Source organism: Apus apus, chromosome 6, assembly GCF_020740795.1.
Source record: "Apus apus isolate bApuApu2 chromosome 6, bApuApu2.pri.cur, whole genome shotgun sequence".
NCBI classification, from domain to species: Eukaryota; Metazoa; Chordata; class Aves; order Apodiformes; family Apodidae; genus Apus; species Apus apus.
The window spans coordinates 7,177,158-7,195,020 of record NC_067287.1 but is presented as its reverse complement, the minus strand read 5'-3'; the positions used below and the strand labels follow the sequence as shown (position 1 = coordinate 7,195,020).

Sequence of the window (17,863 nt, the reverse complement as noted above, 5' to 3'; positions counted from 1 at the left end):
TCTTTTAAACTGCTGAAGAGATGATTCCTGTCATCACTGAGGGACCACAAACACCATGTAACACTTTTTTCAGGCAGTTGCCTAAAGATGTTTGTGGCTTTGCTGGAAAAATCCAGTTAGTTCCATTCTATAGAAAATGGTGCATTTGTGACACTACCCTCAAATCTTAACTAAGTGAAAGCATGTTTAAAACTTTAAGGCCCTTTTCTCATAAGGATAACCTAGAAAGTGTTTCCGCTTATTTGTAACTATCTGCACATAAAATTGCAGTCATGTACTTCCAGAAAAAGACGTGTAGTGGAGGGATCTGCTTTGTGAACTTCCAGTAGCCTTACAGCCTTCAAGGGGCAGGAGAGAGACTGATAGAGCATGGAAAAAAATCACCAGGAAAAACAGAACTGTATTTATTTGAAGTAACTGAAAAGAAAGCCACATACACAGACCAAAAGACCCAGCATCTGCAATCTTGTTGAAGAGACTGCCTGCAGCATTTGCCAGAAACTACCTTTATTGAGATAATTAGTAATATTTGTTGTTCTCTATCATTATAATTTTTAATACAAGCTGGTTTAAGAAAAAACAGATTTCAGCAGACATTATTTCTAAACGCAAAAGCCTTAAACATCTGGCCCTGGGCCAACAGTTGGCCTCTCCTAGCTGCTGAGAGCGTTCCCAAGGCTGCTATTAAAATGTTTTGTAGGTATGAAACAGTTTTAGAAGAGACAAATCACTCACTTTTGCTATTTTTTTACATAATAGAAGTCAGAGCCTGTATTTTCTCCAGTAATTTTGATACGAGAACAAAGAAAATAATTGCAGCTAAGTGTCTTGTTTGGTCCATGATGTCCCCAGTACAACTGAACCCTTTAAGACTAATGGAAGTTTCAACAGAACTTCCTCAAATTCTTGCAGTTAGACCTACCCTGTAACAGGCAAACAATAATGCTTCAAAATGGCACTAAGTTTACACTCAGGAATTTAAACTATGGGGTCATAAAAATATAACCATAATCAAGTACCTTGGATGCACTCACCCAGGGCCCTCTGACCATCATAATATAAATGATTTCTTGGTTTCAACTCGGCATTTTCTTCCCTCTACCAACAGCATGCTAGACTGCAAGGATTTTTTTCAAGTCACTGCATGAGGAAAGCTATACAATGCTACCCATTTTTGAGTTGTGCTGTAACTAAATATATTTTGCATCTTACATCTTCACAAAAAATTTGGTGATATCACAGCCATACATCGTCGCTGAAGAACGTCTCTTCATCTGGCTTCTTTCCTTGGCCTGCTTTGCAGTTCTCTGCAGAGAGCAAGAGAGGGCTGTTCAGTAAGTGCTGTTACCTGGCAACAGGGTGTTGGATGGAAAGTGTTAGCCCAGGGTTAAGCTTCAGCCTAAATTTGAAGCAGACTACATAATAAAATGCAAATGTTTATTAAGATGACATTTTCCCAAATCCTGAGGAAACTCTCGTTACAGTTTAATACCACCTTTTATCTACACTGTAGGGATGGAGAGGCTGGGAGCACAGGGGTTATAGAATCACAGAATGGTTTGGGTTGGAAGGGACCTTAAAGACCATTTAGTTCAACCCACCTGCACAGGCAGGGACACCTCCCACTAGACCAGGTTGCTCAAAGCCCCATCCAACCTGCCCTTGAACACTTGTTCACCATTGTTCAGCTGGAGACAACAGGGCTGAGGAGGAACCTACGTACAGTCTTCTACTGCTGAAAGGAAGGGCAGGAGGCCAAGAGCCAGGCCCTCCCCAGGGGCATGGGGCAGCACACGGGCATTCCTGCTGGACACAGGAAGAGGGCAGGCAGGTGCTGGGAGGGGTGAAGTGGTGCTAAGCCTTGCCCTGAGCCCGGAATTGGGCTGCGTCACCTCCAGGGGTCCCTGTGCCCAAAATACTTGTGTAAGGTTGTACATACTGCCCTGGTGTCATCCCACAACATTTCCCAGGTGAGGATGTCTGTCTGTCCCATACTGACCTCTCTGTGGCAGATGGTACACAGAGTTTGCAGGTTTTCCAGGGAGCACTGTCCTCCTCCACTGTAAACGGGCTTGATATGGTCCACCTGCCAGAACTGGCCCTCTGTGGGGTTCGTTAGCATCTCATTCAGCTGCAGGAAACAAAGAACAGGACATGTTAGATACTCCTTCTGAACTACGTGAACAAGAGAAGCAGCTATTGCTAGATTTCATCAAGAGAAAGAAAGTAGTGTTAATATTTTGGTGGTACTCCCTCTGGACAAGTAAACCACTCCAAGTTTAGCTGGAATATTTTCACCTTCCCTGCAGCAGGCTGAAGCACATGGCAGTGGGTCAAGGAAAAAACAGAATGAAAGGTTCAATTTTCTTGCCTGTTACACTAAGTTACCTTCAGCACCACCATTTTATCATCAAGTGCTGATACTAAAAACAAATATATGGAAGTAAAAATGCACAACAGATTAAAGAAGTGGACTCTTTAACTAGGCATCTGTCATTTTAAGTTATTTGATCAAGACAAATAATAGGGAGCAGAGAGAAACCTTACGTGATAAAGCCCTATGTCAGCTTTGAAAAAAGTAACTTAACACAGAATTCTATTCATGGGCTGTAAGAAACTCATTCCACTCATCTCAGGCTTTCAGACCTGCACCACCTCACTTTACAAAGCTGTAAGCAACAAAGGTGATGCATACAACAAGTGACTACGTTCCTTTTTCTTTTGCAATTGTCAATGGCTGTCTGCAGAATTTATTTAAACAGTTTAGAATGAGTAATTTCTGAAGCAGAATTTCAGCTTTGCAGCAGAAAATGAAATAGCATTTTAATTTCTGAATAAAAATACCACCTTACACAGGAATATTGTCCCTCCTGGCTCCACTGCCTTCAAGTCAGTGAAGAAGCAATCACAACCAGAGAAGAATGGTGGCAGTTTGTGATGCACTTTGAGGTGATAGAGAGGTCAGCTGGGACAACTGGCTTTTGTTAAGCTCCTGCCAAGCATTCTGCAAAGTAGGAGTAACCTAGTACTGCTAGACTACATCTGTTCTTAAATTGTTTCATAGCCATCAAGTTTGTTAACAAAGTGCATTTCAGGTAAATCTGGCTGCAGTATTCACAGATGATGCCTGTGCCTTTCAGCAATGAAAAGTGTGTTAGATCTTGTTTTTTCTTACCCTGTTGCTGGTGCCAGGTTAACCTTCAAACTTCAACCCATAAGAACATTTTGGATTTCTCTGGACTACCTGCTACAAGAACACACAGATGAGCTATTAGTGCTTTCAAATTACCTGCCCAAGTGGAAGGTGAGACATCCAGGAACTCTCCAGAAGCTTCTTCCGCTGACTCTTGGGCGCTCCTCTGATGCTGAGATAAAGCTCCTGGGCATTCTGATGACAAAACTGGCAAACACCATGTTCAATTTCAAACACTTTAGTCCTAAGGTAGCTCTGACTAGAGCGAATCAAGAAGTCCTCCTGGCAGGCAAGGGAGCAGAACCGTGTGTCCCAGGCACGGGCCTGGCAGCCTGGGTCAAGCTGAGCTGTTGGCTGCTGGCAGCTGAGGCACAGGGGGTTCCCTTGGCTGTCCAAGGCTTGCAAATAGCCTTTGGATGGGGAGGAGCCTTCAGCTCCAGGCTGGGCTGAACTGAGTACTGAAAGGCCGCCTTCCTTTCCTGAAAGCAACCTGTTTGCAGAGAACAAGGTACAGTTGTTACTAAAGGAGGCATTCAGCAGGTTTTAATGCACTACATATTTCCATTAGATACCTTTTATACTCTGAAACACCAATTTTGGTTGAAACAGTATTTTATCTTGCTCAGGTTGATGCCTCCACAGTGCAATGATCTACTTGGTTTATGTTTTCACTTAAAACAAAATTTGACAATGTGACAGATTTTTCTTTTGTACATCTGACTACATTTACACATGTGCACTGAATTATTAGCTGAAAGAATGCTGTGTTTATAAAGAAATCGTGGCTTCCATCAGATGCCATGTACACATACAAAGGCAAAATGTTTCAGCCCCCTCTTTAACAGAAGTAAAAAATAAAAAGGTTAAAAATAAAAAGTTGCTGTTGTCCTCACTAGCAGGCCTGAGCTAACAGTCTTTCTTCCGTAACTGAATCATGTAACTGTTTTCTTCTTTCACTGTAATCAGACTCAGCTGATTAGCAACTGTATCAGCAGACAACAGATGTAACCTAAGCTGCTGTAAAATGTAACCTATTAGCACTACAGCAAGTAGTGCTTCAGAAAAGTATACACTGATGGCAAACTATTTTACTACCTTAAAAAAAAACTGACGAGAAAGAGCTTATCATATGCATGAACTTACTTTGCAGAATGACCTGATTGGTCAATAGATGCACTTGGATTCTTCAGACAAATCTCACCGTCTCTGGAGATGAGGCGCACGCTGCCCCCGCTGCTGCTGGCTTTGCTGAGCGAGGCTGCTGCTACATCCTCCTTGGTCACGTACCTACAAGGGTTCAAAACTCTACCAACACACTGCAAAGGGCACAGTCTCCCTCAAAAGAATGTTCACTCTTGGCTTCAGCAAGATTGGTATGGCTTATTCTCTCAAAACACTCCTCATTTCTGAGATGAGAAATTAATCAAGGTTGGGAAAACATACTTCACCATAATACTTCCATACTATAGAATCATAGAACTATCCAGGTTGGAAAAGCCCCTTGGGATCACTGAGTCCAACCATCATCCCTACTCTACAAAGTTCTCCCCTAAACCACGTCCACCAACACCACATCCAAACAACCCTTAAACACATCCAGGGATGGTGACTCAACCACCTCCCTGGGCAGCCTGTTCCACTGTCTGAGATCTCATCTAAGATATCTCATTCTAAAAGCAGATTCAGCTCTAACCAGCAAACAGAGAAGTTGTTTGGCATGTAACAATATGAAAATGAAAGCAGTTTGACATTTCCTGACAGTGAATCTGAAAGCCATTTTGTTTCAGTTAGGTGAAGACTCACTGATCCTCCAGCTCTGGAGGACTCCTTGATCCCTTAGTTATGTTTGAACTCACTTCTGCAATTTACTGTCAAAACATACAAGACATCACTGCTCTTAAGTGAGACGCTTCAAATTGCTTCACTCTGATCATTCTTCCAAAAACCACTATTGAGACAACTTCTCATACGAACACCTCTGTACCACACATGTGCCAAACCCTGTATACTACTTCAGAGGACCACTGTAGGTCACAGCAGATTTCTTAACAGTTCACAGTTAGATCTTTCCTATATTTTATCAAAGGAAACAACCTGGCAAGAGGTTAGGAAACACTACCTGCTGGTTCTCTTTCTATTACTGGAATTACAAACTCAACTAACTTACTTGAATTCTTACCTACAGCCAAAACAGTCATCCTAGAGAATTTAACAGTAGAGCCTGAGAGGAATAAAAAGGTTTTAGATGGTTTTCAGAGGCACCTTGGTGAGTTAACCCGTAAGCAAGAGAAGTTTTGTGAAAAGCAGTAATAACACTGAAGCTGCAAACGTGTGAAGAAAGGGAAGACACTGTGTCAGAAAAAGGAAAGAAAGTGGAGAAAAGGTACATTTAGATTTTAACAAGGATTAAACACTATCCCATTTCACTGACACCTTGTGAGGAAAACAATAGTTTTGAGAAAAGTCCACAGAGAGCAGAACTGCTTAAAGGAAACATGAATACCAGAAAGGGTTGGAGCAGGTTGTGAGTATGAATAAAGCATTATAACACTGATGGCAACTAATGATTTATTTCTGCTTCCAGGTGGGGAAAACAACAAGACTCTCTGACCTTACTTTTCTTTTGAGTGCCTAAGGTCAGGATTTTTCCTCAAAAATCTCTGGCAAATTCCAGATGTTTAAATATCCAGGGCAGCAAAGGCAGAACAGCTGCTGAGTGTCACACAGTGCTGGACAAGGAAGCAGACACTTCCATCCCAACAGATTTACTGACATGCTCGGTTGCCCACCTTTGTCACTACACAACAAGCAATCACTGATCACCACTTTAGTCTCAGCACCACCCCACTGACAGTTACATTCGACACATCAAACTTCTTGCAGCAATTAGGAAGAAAAATGAAAACCCACATACCTTTTTGTGCTGCTGACCACTGACTGCTTTTTAGACAACTCCTCTGCAGTATGAATAGGACTACAAAATATCTGACCACTTTTTCTGATGATTTTCTGTTTCATTGCTGTTAGATGACTCCATTCTTTCACAAACCTCAGTATCTGGCAGAGAATGCTATTGTCAGCAGGGTGACAGGCATTACACAGAACTATTCAGTGCTATGAATGAATACATTGAAAGTTGGATTAAAACAGCTGGTCTGATCAGAAATGGCCCCTTAAAATAATTTTTTCACACATGCTACAACTCTCCACATCCTCACCCGCTGAGACAGCTTTGGCATTGACTACAATAACCTTTTTGCAACTTTAGATGTGTTGATCCAGAAGAAATAAGGCCAGAAATAGCCTTTAGGAATCTAAAATACGGTGTCAGAAGAAAGGTTTCCTGATACAGCCTCAGATAAACCTTTCTTCTGTAAGCAAGACTTTGCTCATGATGGAAAAAACAGACATGCACGAAAGTTCTCTCCTCACAGCAGCTACTCTCCCTGCTACAGCAGGCCCCTCAGAAAAGTTACTCCCATTACTTGAACAGCATTTATAATTGCCTTTCTGGACCACCCTTTCTTCTTTCTTCTTCTGATGCATGCTTAACACTGGATTAACAATCTGTTCTGTACAGCCCCGATGTCAGCATGAAAGGCCACAGGTAAACTGGAAGAGCTGCTCAATTCAACTAGCATAGAATCACAGAATCATCCTGGTTGGAAGGGACCCTGAAGATCATCAAGTCCAGCCATAACCTAAATCCCCCCTACGATAACCTAGTTTACCTGTTCAGTGCTTAAAGTTTAGTCCATTTCTCAACAAATGTTTTCCAATTTGCAAAATTTCAATGGAATCACTAATGCACTTGCTTTGAGGTTATTATATTCCTTTATAATAATGTAGTGTCAGAAAAGCACACATAATAAAAATTATTATAGTAAATTAGCAATTAATGATACGATAAATCAGATCACCAAATTATCTTAATAACACATTTTGTTTTATGGCAACACTATCTTCTGTGGCATCTCAGTGCAGTACACAAAGATCTGACTAGCAAGTAGGGACATGCTTTCCCATCAAAATTGTCAAAAGACAACAGTTTTGAGCAGTTTAACCTGCCTTTCATCTTTTTTCACAGTAATCCTAAATTTACACAACCGCAGGATCCTGAGGACAAACTGATGAACTGTTTAACAAAGTATTTCAGAACAGAAATGAAAACCACAGCACTGAACAAGTGACTCTGTGTTCTTCTTCCATTCCGTTTTGCCCCTCTCTTCCCAATGACTTGGAACTACCTGTAGCAATCAGTGTTCACACAGACTATGGGAAGACTAAATACATTGTGCAATATGGATTTATTCAGAAACAAACTTCCATACTTCTGTATAACAACATGGCAGAGATTTTTGTTTTCCTCTTGGAGGATTTTTACAGGGAAAATGTGGAAGTGCAGAAATGAGTCTCACTTCCTGAGTTGGAGCAGCAAGAAAGAAGTCAACAAAATGGCAGGATATAATGGAAACAGAAACAAGAAGGTATTTCTTCATTCTTTTTAGGAGTGTTTACTAATATGGATCTCCTAATCTAGAGGAGAAAGCTGAGGGACAGGGATGGGAAGTTCAATAAGGCAGTCCCACTCCCTGACTACCAACACAGGGTTCTTCTCTTTTCAGTCTAGCAAAGGGCTTTAAAACCCCTTGGCAACATCTGTGTTACCCACTCACTAGCTGCTTCACAAACAGTTGGCTGAATCACTCAGGCATTTGTCCCACAAATCTAAGTTCAAACCTTGCTGGAGAACCTACCAAAAGAATGAGCTTCATTCCCACATGATAAATATAATTCGGGAAATCAGATTCTATCTTTAAATGGATAAAACAATTACAAAAACTATGTTAAGAAGATAATATTGTACATTCAAATAGAATTCTGCATTTCCTTACTTTAGTACTTGGTATTTTCAGTGTTAATGTTCTCCTCAAGCACCATTATGGACGTGAACTTTAATACTGAAGTAACTGAAGGGAGGTGTCTCAGTGGAGCTGTGCCCTATGCTGCTCTGAACACGGGTGAAGACCTGAAGGAAGAGGTGAGAGCAGAGGCCTGCTCAGAACTGCAGCTCTGAATTAATCCAGCACATTCTTATTCATAACGTGCCTCGTTTAATTCATAACCTTCAGGAAGCTATTTTGTTGACTTACGAATGTTAGTTACTAATCCTGTAAATGAGAAATTAAATTATGCCTGGTTGATTCCACCTACTGAAATGTTAAGAGGAGATAGGATAATTTGCCAAAGTAACAGATTGCATAATTAATATTCGCATCAACGTTTATCAGGTCTGCTTGCATTGATGAAACTGTGCCTAGATCCCAAGGCCTACAAGTGTTCTGCATTTCTTTTAAAAAAATAAGTCAAAGCTCTCTGCATTAAATATTCCTGTGCCAGTGGAATTTACTCTTACCATTGAACGATTTCGTTTCTGCTGGAAAGCTTCTGGTAAATCCTCCCAGTTATCCAGCTGTATGTCCAACGGAATGAAATTATGATTCAGTGGTTCACCCTCCTAGACAAGCAAACAATTTTGTTTACAGATGCAACGTAGGCCAATCTAGAAAAATAACATTATCCATTTCAAGTGAATTATCCTCCCTTCCTACTAAATTCAGCCCCTTGAGGTAAGATTTTTTCCAGAAACAAAGAATAAGCCACAGATGTATGATAATAGCACAGAAGCAAGAAGTATGAGTCACATCAATATATCTAAAAGTAAGCAGGGTGAAAATTTAAAACTGAAGACATCTGAATTTTTTTCTTTGCAAATAGTTCAGACACACAAACTGCCTTAAATCAAGAAACTGAAATGATGATCCTCTTGACTGAATTTCCAAGGGAAATGAATGCTTGTAGCTAGAGAATGGCACTTCATTACAATTTAAAATCAGACTCTTAGAGCATTGTTTATTATACTTAACTTTTTTTTTAATGCCTGAACAAGTTCTCCTCCACCTAATTTTTAAGGAACAAGTTGTCCCAGTGAGTACATATGACCCAGGAACTAACTGATGATTCACAAACATTCAAGAGATGGAATCAAAGCAGAATCCCCCAGTGTCTCACGGTTCAGCAGAAAGATTTTGTGCACTATTTGGCAGAATCAAATTCTAATCCAAGCCAAAACTAACCCAGACCAATACAGAGTTGCCCAAATCACATCCTAAATGCATCTGTGTCTTTGAAAAAAACAAACGTGTGGAGCTAGGAGCAGCATACAAGTATATTAAACAAGTTTTCAGATAAAATAGGACACTGTCTTTAATTTGCAGTTAATTGCAGCTGCACCTGAATACACCGACTCATTCAGTAGCTTTGAAGAAATCTTCTCAGTGAACATTTCTATCCATTAAAAGGAGGAACTGGAAAGTCCTGAGTCCCCCTTGAAAAATGACCTGGAAAATTACCAACTGCTACTTTCTGTACTTCCATTATCACTGCAGATTAATGATAACCTGTTTTATTCAGGAAGTTACTGACTTATACACAGCACCAATGTCTAGCTTTTTGAAAATGTGGTGACAGCATTTTATTTACTTACTTGGTCTGTCAGAATTCACTGTCATTTTTATTTTAATTTTGCATGTTCTTCTATTAAAATATTTAGTGATAAGACACTAATAAAGAAAGAGGAATCTTGTACAATTATCACTTGCATTTCTAACAAGATGATCTGAGCATACATCTAAAATACATTAGCCACATTTTGTAACCTAAGACAAACGTCAGAAGTTATGTAACTGGGAAATTATTACTTAATTCTACTGAGAAAACAAACTGCCTAATTTTCGTACATTTCAGCTATTCAAAAAAACACTGGTCTTTTTATATAAGGTGTAGGAAATGAAAGTATACACAGACATTTCACAGGACGACATTTTACTTTGCAATTTTAAAATTGCAACAAACATGCATATTTCACATTTACCTTTGTATAGAGGTGAATTCTGTCAGTATTCTTGCTTGCACAAAACATAAGCCCATCATATATTGGAAACATGTCTGATTTATCTACTTGTCCTAAAAAGAGAAAACAAAATCTTTTTCTTCATTTTTTTCATTCAGTCTACTCAGACATTAAAAATAACATTTTAGTTTAAGAAATTATTTGTTCCAAATTTGGTGTGCATGCAAGCACATTTTTGTATGAACATTGTAAAAATATTTTGTTTCCAACTGTGGAACAAAACCCAGGAGAACAGATACCACATGAGGATTCCGTACCTAATTCCAGGACAGCACAGTAAGATAACACAGCTCAAGCAGCAAGCTACTAAGATGTTTGTGTATTCTATTTTTGTGTCTCCTGAATGACCTATCATGTTTTGCCTGTGGCTGTCCTGAACACAAGGATATGGCATCATAAGTTTCAACGGAACTATATGGGTTCACAGTTGCTAGTTTGACATTGTTCTTCTGTCAGCCAAGAACTGCACAGCTTCACAAGTGGTACAGAAAGGCTGGGTTTATCCATCACCAAAATTCAGTAAATATTCCAGGCTAAAATGAGAAAGTCAGGGCTAGACAATGCACTTCTGTCTGTCTTTCAAATGTGTAGGTTTTTATTTAAAGGATTATTTTTCATTCCAGAGGCATTCAATACAATTTCATAATGGGATATAATCTCTTTCATAGGTCCCACTTACCTTCACACTTCCTTTCACTTCCTTCATTTTCAACTTCAACAGCTTCCTGTTTGCTGACTTCATCAGATTGCTGGGTCACCATTTCCCCAAAATCCTCTCTTTCATCTTCAACACTGCTCACTGCTCTCTCTTCCCTTCTGGACTCCTTTGACACACCTTCCTCAGCCTGGCTAGTGGAAGCTTCACAGTTTCTCTCAACTAAAGATGAAGAAACAAGAACAGCAATTATTTCTGCTCCCCGTACAAACAGGAACCTAATCCATACACATCTGGAGACAAGACAATGTAATTGAAATACAAATAAATTGTATTTTATTCTCTAACATTATTATGGTGCAACCACTTAGGAAACTAGAGCTACCTTTAATATTAGGAGAATAAACACGTGGAACCAAGTTTTCTATTTATGCAGCCAGCTTAATGTCAAAATATATGCAATAAATAATGCAGTTACCAATTCTATATTATATACAGTTATTGTATCCCATAAACAAAGTAGTTTTCCAGGCACTGAACTACACTTGTGAAATTCAGTTGTTGTCCTTACTTGAACATGCACAGAGACTCAAAGAAAGTAAAAATAAATAAATAAATAGAAAGCACATTACTCTTTCCTTTGCAATTGAAATGGCAAATATAAGGGTAGATTTATAAACATGTTTTATTAAGTTTCTGGATAGATTAAATAAATTTAATACAACATCTACTCTGACCTGTTGAAGCAAGAAATACCTTAAGAAATAAACAATATCCAAGTTAATAAAAAAAATTATACTGCATTATTTAGTTTTGAGAGGTGGAGAAAAAGTTGACCATTTAATTGGATTGAGAGTAACCATAAACCTCAAGGACAAAGAGAGCTACACTTGCTGCAAAGAAAACTGAGAATATATTCTTCCTCACAAAATGTATATCCTGTAAACATCTGTAAGAATTTTCCACCCGTTTCAAGTTAGAATCATGTAAAAGATTCTTGTGGAAAGCAAAATCAGTAAGTATCACTTCATGGGTATCTGTTCATGAAAAGACAGCATTCTCCCTATTTAGCATAGATTTGTGTATTCAAAAGTAGTGTATTTTCTGAAAATAATCACAAATGAAATGAAAAATGCATATTCTTCTCTGCAGGACATGTTACTTACCTTTCCTGCTTTGAGGGGAATTGCACATTTCACAGTGAGGGAGCAAGTTGTTATTACTGTAAGTGCAAACACCACAGTGCCAAACTTCCTCTAAAGCTGTAGTTTTGCTTGGAGTACTTAAGTCAGAAGGAAAGACTTTGTTGTTTTTTTCTGAAAACAAAGAGGGCCTTTCTCCAGTCAGAGATGTTTTCTTTTTCTTACTAGAGCTGACTGGAGTAGATCCACTAATGCCTCTTGCTCTTTTAGTTTCACGTTCACAAGTACTTTCCAGACAAAGTATGTCCACATCACTTATTCTTGTGGAATCCAGGTTTTCACTGCTCTTCTCTGCATCCTCTTCTTTTGTGGCCTCAGATGACTCTGGATCATTTTGTAATGATTCATTACTAGAAAACATTTTGCGTTTCTTCTCAGTGCAGGATTTTGGGGAAAAGAAAGAGCGTATGTCGTGCTGTCTTTCCTTTTCAAACTAGGAAAGAGGAAAGAAATATGCAAACCCCACTTAAAATTACTGCATCCAAAGCTATTAAAGTGATGATTTTTCTCCATTAGTACTACTCTTTACCTCAAGAAGTTTCTTTTTACTTTGGGGATGAAAACAAAAGATAAATTCCTTTAAGAACAAACAGCTAGCAGAAAAAGCAATTCAACATTCCTCTTCTGTTTTGTAAAATGTATGTTCAGTATTCTCATAAAAATACTGAAATAGCACTATCAGAAAACAAACACACAGGACTGGTGTGCCATGTGGCTGTTTTGATGATGCCTTTTACAAGGGAAAGCCTTTAGACATTGTTTTTAAAATAATAGCAAATTAAATTCAGTATAGTTAAGTAAAGATGTAAGTGAAGCACAAATGACTTGGTCTTCTCTCATTCTGAGGGAGGGTCAGTGACCTAAACAAAAGGACCCATCCAAAGCCTGTAGATGATATTTATAATCAGCAGAGCACTGGTCCCAACTTCACCTGACTTTAAAAATGTCATTTACATTACTTTTTCTTACTTATTTAGTGTTTATCCATTAGTAAAGTCTGTAGTGCTCAGAAAGCTTAAGTGAACAATGGTTATAATTCTTTTAAATGAAAGCAAAATGAAAAGCATAAGTCTCAAGTCTTACGTGTGTAAATAAAAGTTCATTTTTGGGATCTTCTAGACTTTCATTTGGGGTCCAGGTCTCAGCAAAACTCAAGAAGTCCCATTTTTCCTTATCACCTTCTTCAGCTTGCATTTTCTCTTTCCTGCCATTCAAGGTGCTTCCTGTAACTTTGGCCTGTAGAAAGACAAATTGCATAAAGTTTGCAATGAATTCACGTGTTGGAACAAATTTATTTACCTACATTCACTCAATTGATTCCCTTGCAAACTAAATTCAGCATTTGCAAAGTAAGAAACTGTAGTAATTCACAATACGTTAAGTGATTAAAACTATTCCTCTTCCAGCAGCCACTTCTGCAAGATTATCAATAAGTAGTGTCTTTAACACACTATAACTTGTGAAAAGGTGTATACAAAATGTCAGTCTTAAAGTTAAAATACAATATATACATTTTATACACCTTTTGCAGTCTTTATATGTTTTGGCATGCGGAGACAAACAAAGAATAATTATAAGAAGCAGCTGAGTGACAGAGCATGTAAGGTAAATTGTTGATGAATTACTGGGACCCATCTGCAGCATATTTAATAGCCTCTCAATGTACTGGACTGAGATTTTGTCAGAGGTATCTACAGGAATAAGTATACAGAATTTAATTACCCAACTGAATATCAAATAAAGTTTGTAGTACTTAGATTCTTTAAGGTGTGATTATTTGCAGCAGGAGAGGAAGATACTGGCAAAAAAAATGGTTATCAGTTTCTCAATATAGTAACTGTAGGGATACAAACAATTAAACCCATACAAGACAGGGGTAGCCAAATGCAGGAACAACTATCAGAAGTTGGCATTTGCATCAGAAGAAATCCTGTGTAACCACATCTCAAACTATTCTGACAACTAGAGTTTAAAAGGCAGTTCTTTCTATGTTGACACTTTGGGAAATGTCAGAAAACGAGAGCTGACTGAATACTAACCTCAGCTACCAAAATGAGACACTAATGAATGGCATCAAAGGCTACAAAAAGGTCACAAAAGCAAACCAGTCAAATTATGTTTCTTAGTCCTCCGAAGTCTCAAAGATCTTCCAAGTAAGGAAAGAGAGCAGGATGGGATTATTTCTCCTAACAAGGACCAGGTAATATTTGAGGAAAATGGCAAAAGATAGTAAGATTACTGTAAAATTACTGTACTGTCTACTGAAGAAAAATTATTTGAGAATGCTTCTGCCTCTCAGAAATGAAGCTCAGGTAAGGCAAAACATCCATACAATTAAAAAACCCCAGCAAAACAAACCAAACAATCTCTAGCTGTTATTATCCTGCAGAAAACCTTAAAACCACAACTGAACAACCAGAACAAGAAGGAAGAGAAAAATTATCTCCTGTAGATGTGAACCATCCCATTCATCTCAGCTCAAAGTCCTATTATTTCTCTTTGGATCTTAAATGGAGAGCAAAAAGCTAGAAAAGTCTAATTCAGAACAAAGGCATTTTGATGGCTAGCAGTTCTCTGTGTATCAACTTGTCCCACGGTAGGACACTGCTCTAGGAAAGCAAGAATGTTGTTTGGCACATACACTTCCCTGCTATCTTAACCATAATAAGTCCTTGACACTTCAGTTGTGTCCCACACATCCCTACACGTACCTTGCGATTCAGCATCGCCCACATAAGAGTATCCATTGTTCCTTTTGCAATCAGAAAGTGAATATTCACAGAACTGCACTGCCCAATTCGGTGTGCCCTGTCTTCTGCTTGCTTAATGTGGCCTGGATCCCAATATAATTCAGCAAACACAACATGAGTAGCAGCAGTGAAAGTTAAACCCTAGACATAATAAGGAGATTGATTTTAGAAATAAGATTTCACACATAAGCAACTGAATATCTGAAAAAAGTTAAAGGTTGTACAGGACATTTTTATATGGAAATAAGAGGGACCACCTCAACAGCAGATGGGCCTATTACACTGATTTATCCCCTGGGCATCAGATAGATATTAATAAGGTTCAGGAAATACTTCAATATTGTGCAAAGACTGCATACTGCTTTTCATTAAGGAAGTAATATTTATTTCTTAATAATCTGTTACTTTCAGATAAACTTTCAAAGTTTTTACTCATTCATGAATGAGATAGTGCTCCTCATTTTGATTTTACTCAAGTAATTTCAATAGAATCTTAAAACAGTTAACATGATTAGTGCAAAAAATGAAACCAGGAGTCTACAAAAGACATATTGCATGAGCTGCCTTCAGTAAATCACTGAAGTCACCAATGACTTTAGTATCAATATTCTTCAAGTTTCTTATTTCACCTATTTACTTTTTGAGCCTACCTGACCAGCTGCCTGAATACTCAAAATAGCAACCCGGGTGTCTGGATCCTTCTGGAACTGATTGACCAGATGTATCCTTTCTGCAGAAGGAACACTTCCATCTATTCGGATGTAGCGAACCTGGAACATAACAGAGAAAAAAACGATATGATCCATGTTCATTTTTGACCAAATCACTCTCTGTCCCCCAGTAAAAAAATATTAAAACATCAGTTCTCTTCCTGTCACAGGGTTACATCAGCATTCCCTGGTTTTTCGTTTACAATTAATCATAGAATCACAGAATCAAAGAAAGGTTTGGGTTGGAAAGGACCTTAAAGTTCATCTAGTTCCAACCCCCTGCATGGGCAGGGACACCTTCCACTTGATCAGGTTGCTCAAAGTCCCATCCAGCCTGCTCTTGAACACTTCCAGGGATGGGGCTTCCACAACTTCCCTGGGCAACCTGTTCCAGTGTCTCTCCACCTTCACACTAAAGAATTTCCTCCTAATGCCTAACCTAAACCTCCCCTCTTCCAGTGTTGATCCATTAAAGCCTCTTTATGTAGGGAAGTGCAGACTTAGTATTTCCTGGTTACAAAAGGAGGACAGAACATGGGATCTTAAAACAGAATACTCCGTGAAAGAATCTGTTATTTCCTCAACATGATTTAGTAAAATTCAAAGCATTTCCACCTAATAACAATATTAAATAGCAAAGTTAGACAGCATTCCCTAGCAACAGCTGAGAGTCCATGTCAAAATAACAAGCAAGTTGATTGCAAACATTTTTACTGCTTTGAATTAAATGCTCAGGTAGGATGATAGTGTTCTGTAAAAACTAGAAAGGAAACAAGCACATCAGTGGAAAAATCTGGGAAATAACTGCATACAACATTGATTTAATAATAATGTATCATACTAGATATGAACATTTACATTATCCTCCAATACAAAGCATCTCTTCTAAACCACACAGTCCCTGTAACCCAGTGGCACTGGTCTACAGATACGTAAAATCCATAAATTCCTGGACACACAGGTAGCTCTACTGACTTCAAGCACAGCTCATGCACATTGGTAAAGTTTGAAGTTAAACTTGTGTGCCTAGCTGTTACATCATTACCTTTTTTTCTATAACTGCTTCCGTACAGGCTTGAAGCATGCTTAAGTGGTGAGCAAAAACTAGAAATTTCAGTTTGTCATTTTCAATCATCATTTTGATATAGTCCTTTACTGCTCCTGCCTGGAATAAGAGGGTACATTTTCATTATTACACATACAAAATGTTCAAAAACACAGCTTTTATTTCAACATCTTTCAGTTTTTCATAATGTGAAAAGATAAAGTACCATACTTTTTGCTAAGCTAATATTTTTTTTCTGCTAAGATTTTATAAAACATTTTCAATTATAAAATTATTCAAATGATTTGTTTAAAAAAAAAATCACACAACTTTATGTCTTTGTGAAAAAAACCCAGAAACTTTATCCTCAAATGATCACATCATTACGCACCATTTCTTCCAGATTAAGATGTAGGCAAAACCCTTCTTAGTTATAACATTTTAATTTCATGTTTTAAGCTATATTTAAAAAACAAAACTGATTTCTACCCAAACATATTTCAAACAGATAAGGTATTGTGTAATCAAACTTCTATATCTGTAACCAGAAAGCCATATATCAAAGCTGAAAGAATAATTTTGATACTTTCATGATACCATAATCCTAGAAGATTGCACTGTTTAAACATTCATAGAATTCTTCTGTGTGAGATACAATTTTAAATGTTTTTTACAAAAATTCTTAAAGTAATGATGACAGTTAATAATAAAATTAATCAGCAATCAATGGTTAATGTGATACCCATTGTGTTATCCTCAGATTTCTTCATTTATCTTCTTTTTTTTTTTTTTTAAATAAGAGAGGATGGGGGAGAGACTAGAAAACTGAGGAAGAAATAGCAATGGAACCACTGTGGTATTTTTAAAATAAGGAGATAAAAACTTGAAGGAGTTGGTCAGATTCTCAACTTTTACTGCTCCAGCAGCCTACAGAACATGTCCTAACATAATGAAGTACAGGATTCAGTACTACAGGAGGAAAATACAGAACAGGGAGCCCCATTTTATAAACCAGAATGAGACCAGTTAGAGGGGATTGTTCCTCCACATATATCCATGGGGAGAACCAGCACTGAGAAAACCAGACTGCCTCAGGGCTGCATCAGCACTGTCCTGGGTCAGCTGCAGCAGCTGCCAACACACAGGTATGGCCCTGAAGTATCCATCTGCAATATATTCTTAGGTAATTACAATGGGGTTCAGCCTATTCCATAAACATGGAGGGAAAAACCGTGTTTCTCCAGGTTGTGATTGTAAAACAAACCAACCAACCTCATCTACTACTCAAGCCAATACAAATGATTTTAAGTTAAAAACACACTAGGTATTTTAAAT

The 17,863-nt window shown here is 38.2% G+C and overlaps 1 protein-coding gene across 8 annotated transcripts in view; it reads right to left on the bottom strand.

Moving 5' to 3' along the window:
* Positions 1–380: 380 nt before the first annotated feature.
* Positions 381–17,863, bottom strand: part of ZRANB3 (zinc finger RANBP2-type containing 3) — a 47,372-nt gene continuing 29,889 nt past the window's right edge. For 7 of the 8 annotated variants that reach the window (XM_051622820.1, XM_051622819.1, XM_051622817.1 and 4 more), the window contains 13 exons: positions 16,529–16,648; positions 15,424–15,543; positions 14,735–14,914; positions 13,107–13,259; positions 11,988–12,456; positions 10,846–11,043; positions 10,128–10,219; positions 8,610–8,711; positions 6,108–6,250; positions 4,337–4,480; positions 3,290–3,683; positions 2,000–2,131; positions 381–1,307 (listed from right to left, as the gene is read on the bottom strand). In XM_051622820.1, the coding sequence (XP_051478780.1) occupies positions 1,209–1,307; positions 2,000–2,131; positions 3,290–3,683; positions 4,337–4,480; positions 6,108–6,250; positions 8,610–8,711; positions 10,128–10,219; positions 10,846–11,043; positions 11,988–12,456; positions 13,107–13,259; positions 14,735–14,914; positions 15,424–15,543; positions 16,529–16,648 (2,346 nt within the window). In that variant the 3' untranslated portion in view covers positions 381–1,208. Of the gene's footprint in view, positions 1,308–1,999; positions 2,132–3,175; positions 3,248–3,289; positions 3,684–4,336; positions 4,481–6,107; positions 6,251–8,609; positions 8,712–10,127; positions 10,220–10,845; positions 11,044–11,987; positions 12,457–13,106; positions 13,260–14,734; positions 14,915–15,423; positions 15,544–16,528; positions 16,649–17,863 lie in introns of those variants that run through there. The other variant, XR_007889827.1, reaches the window with a different exon arrangement.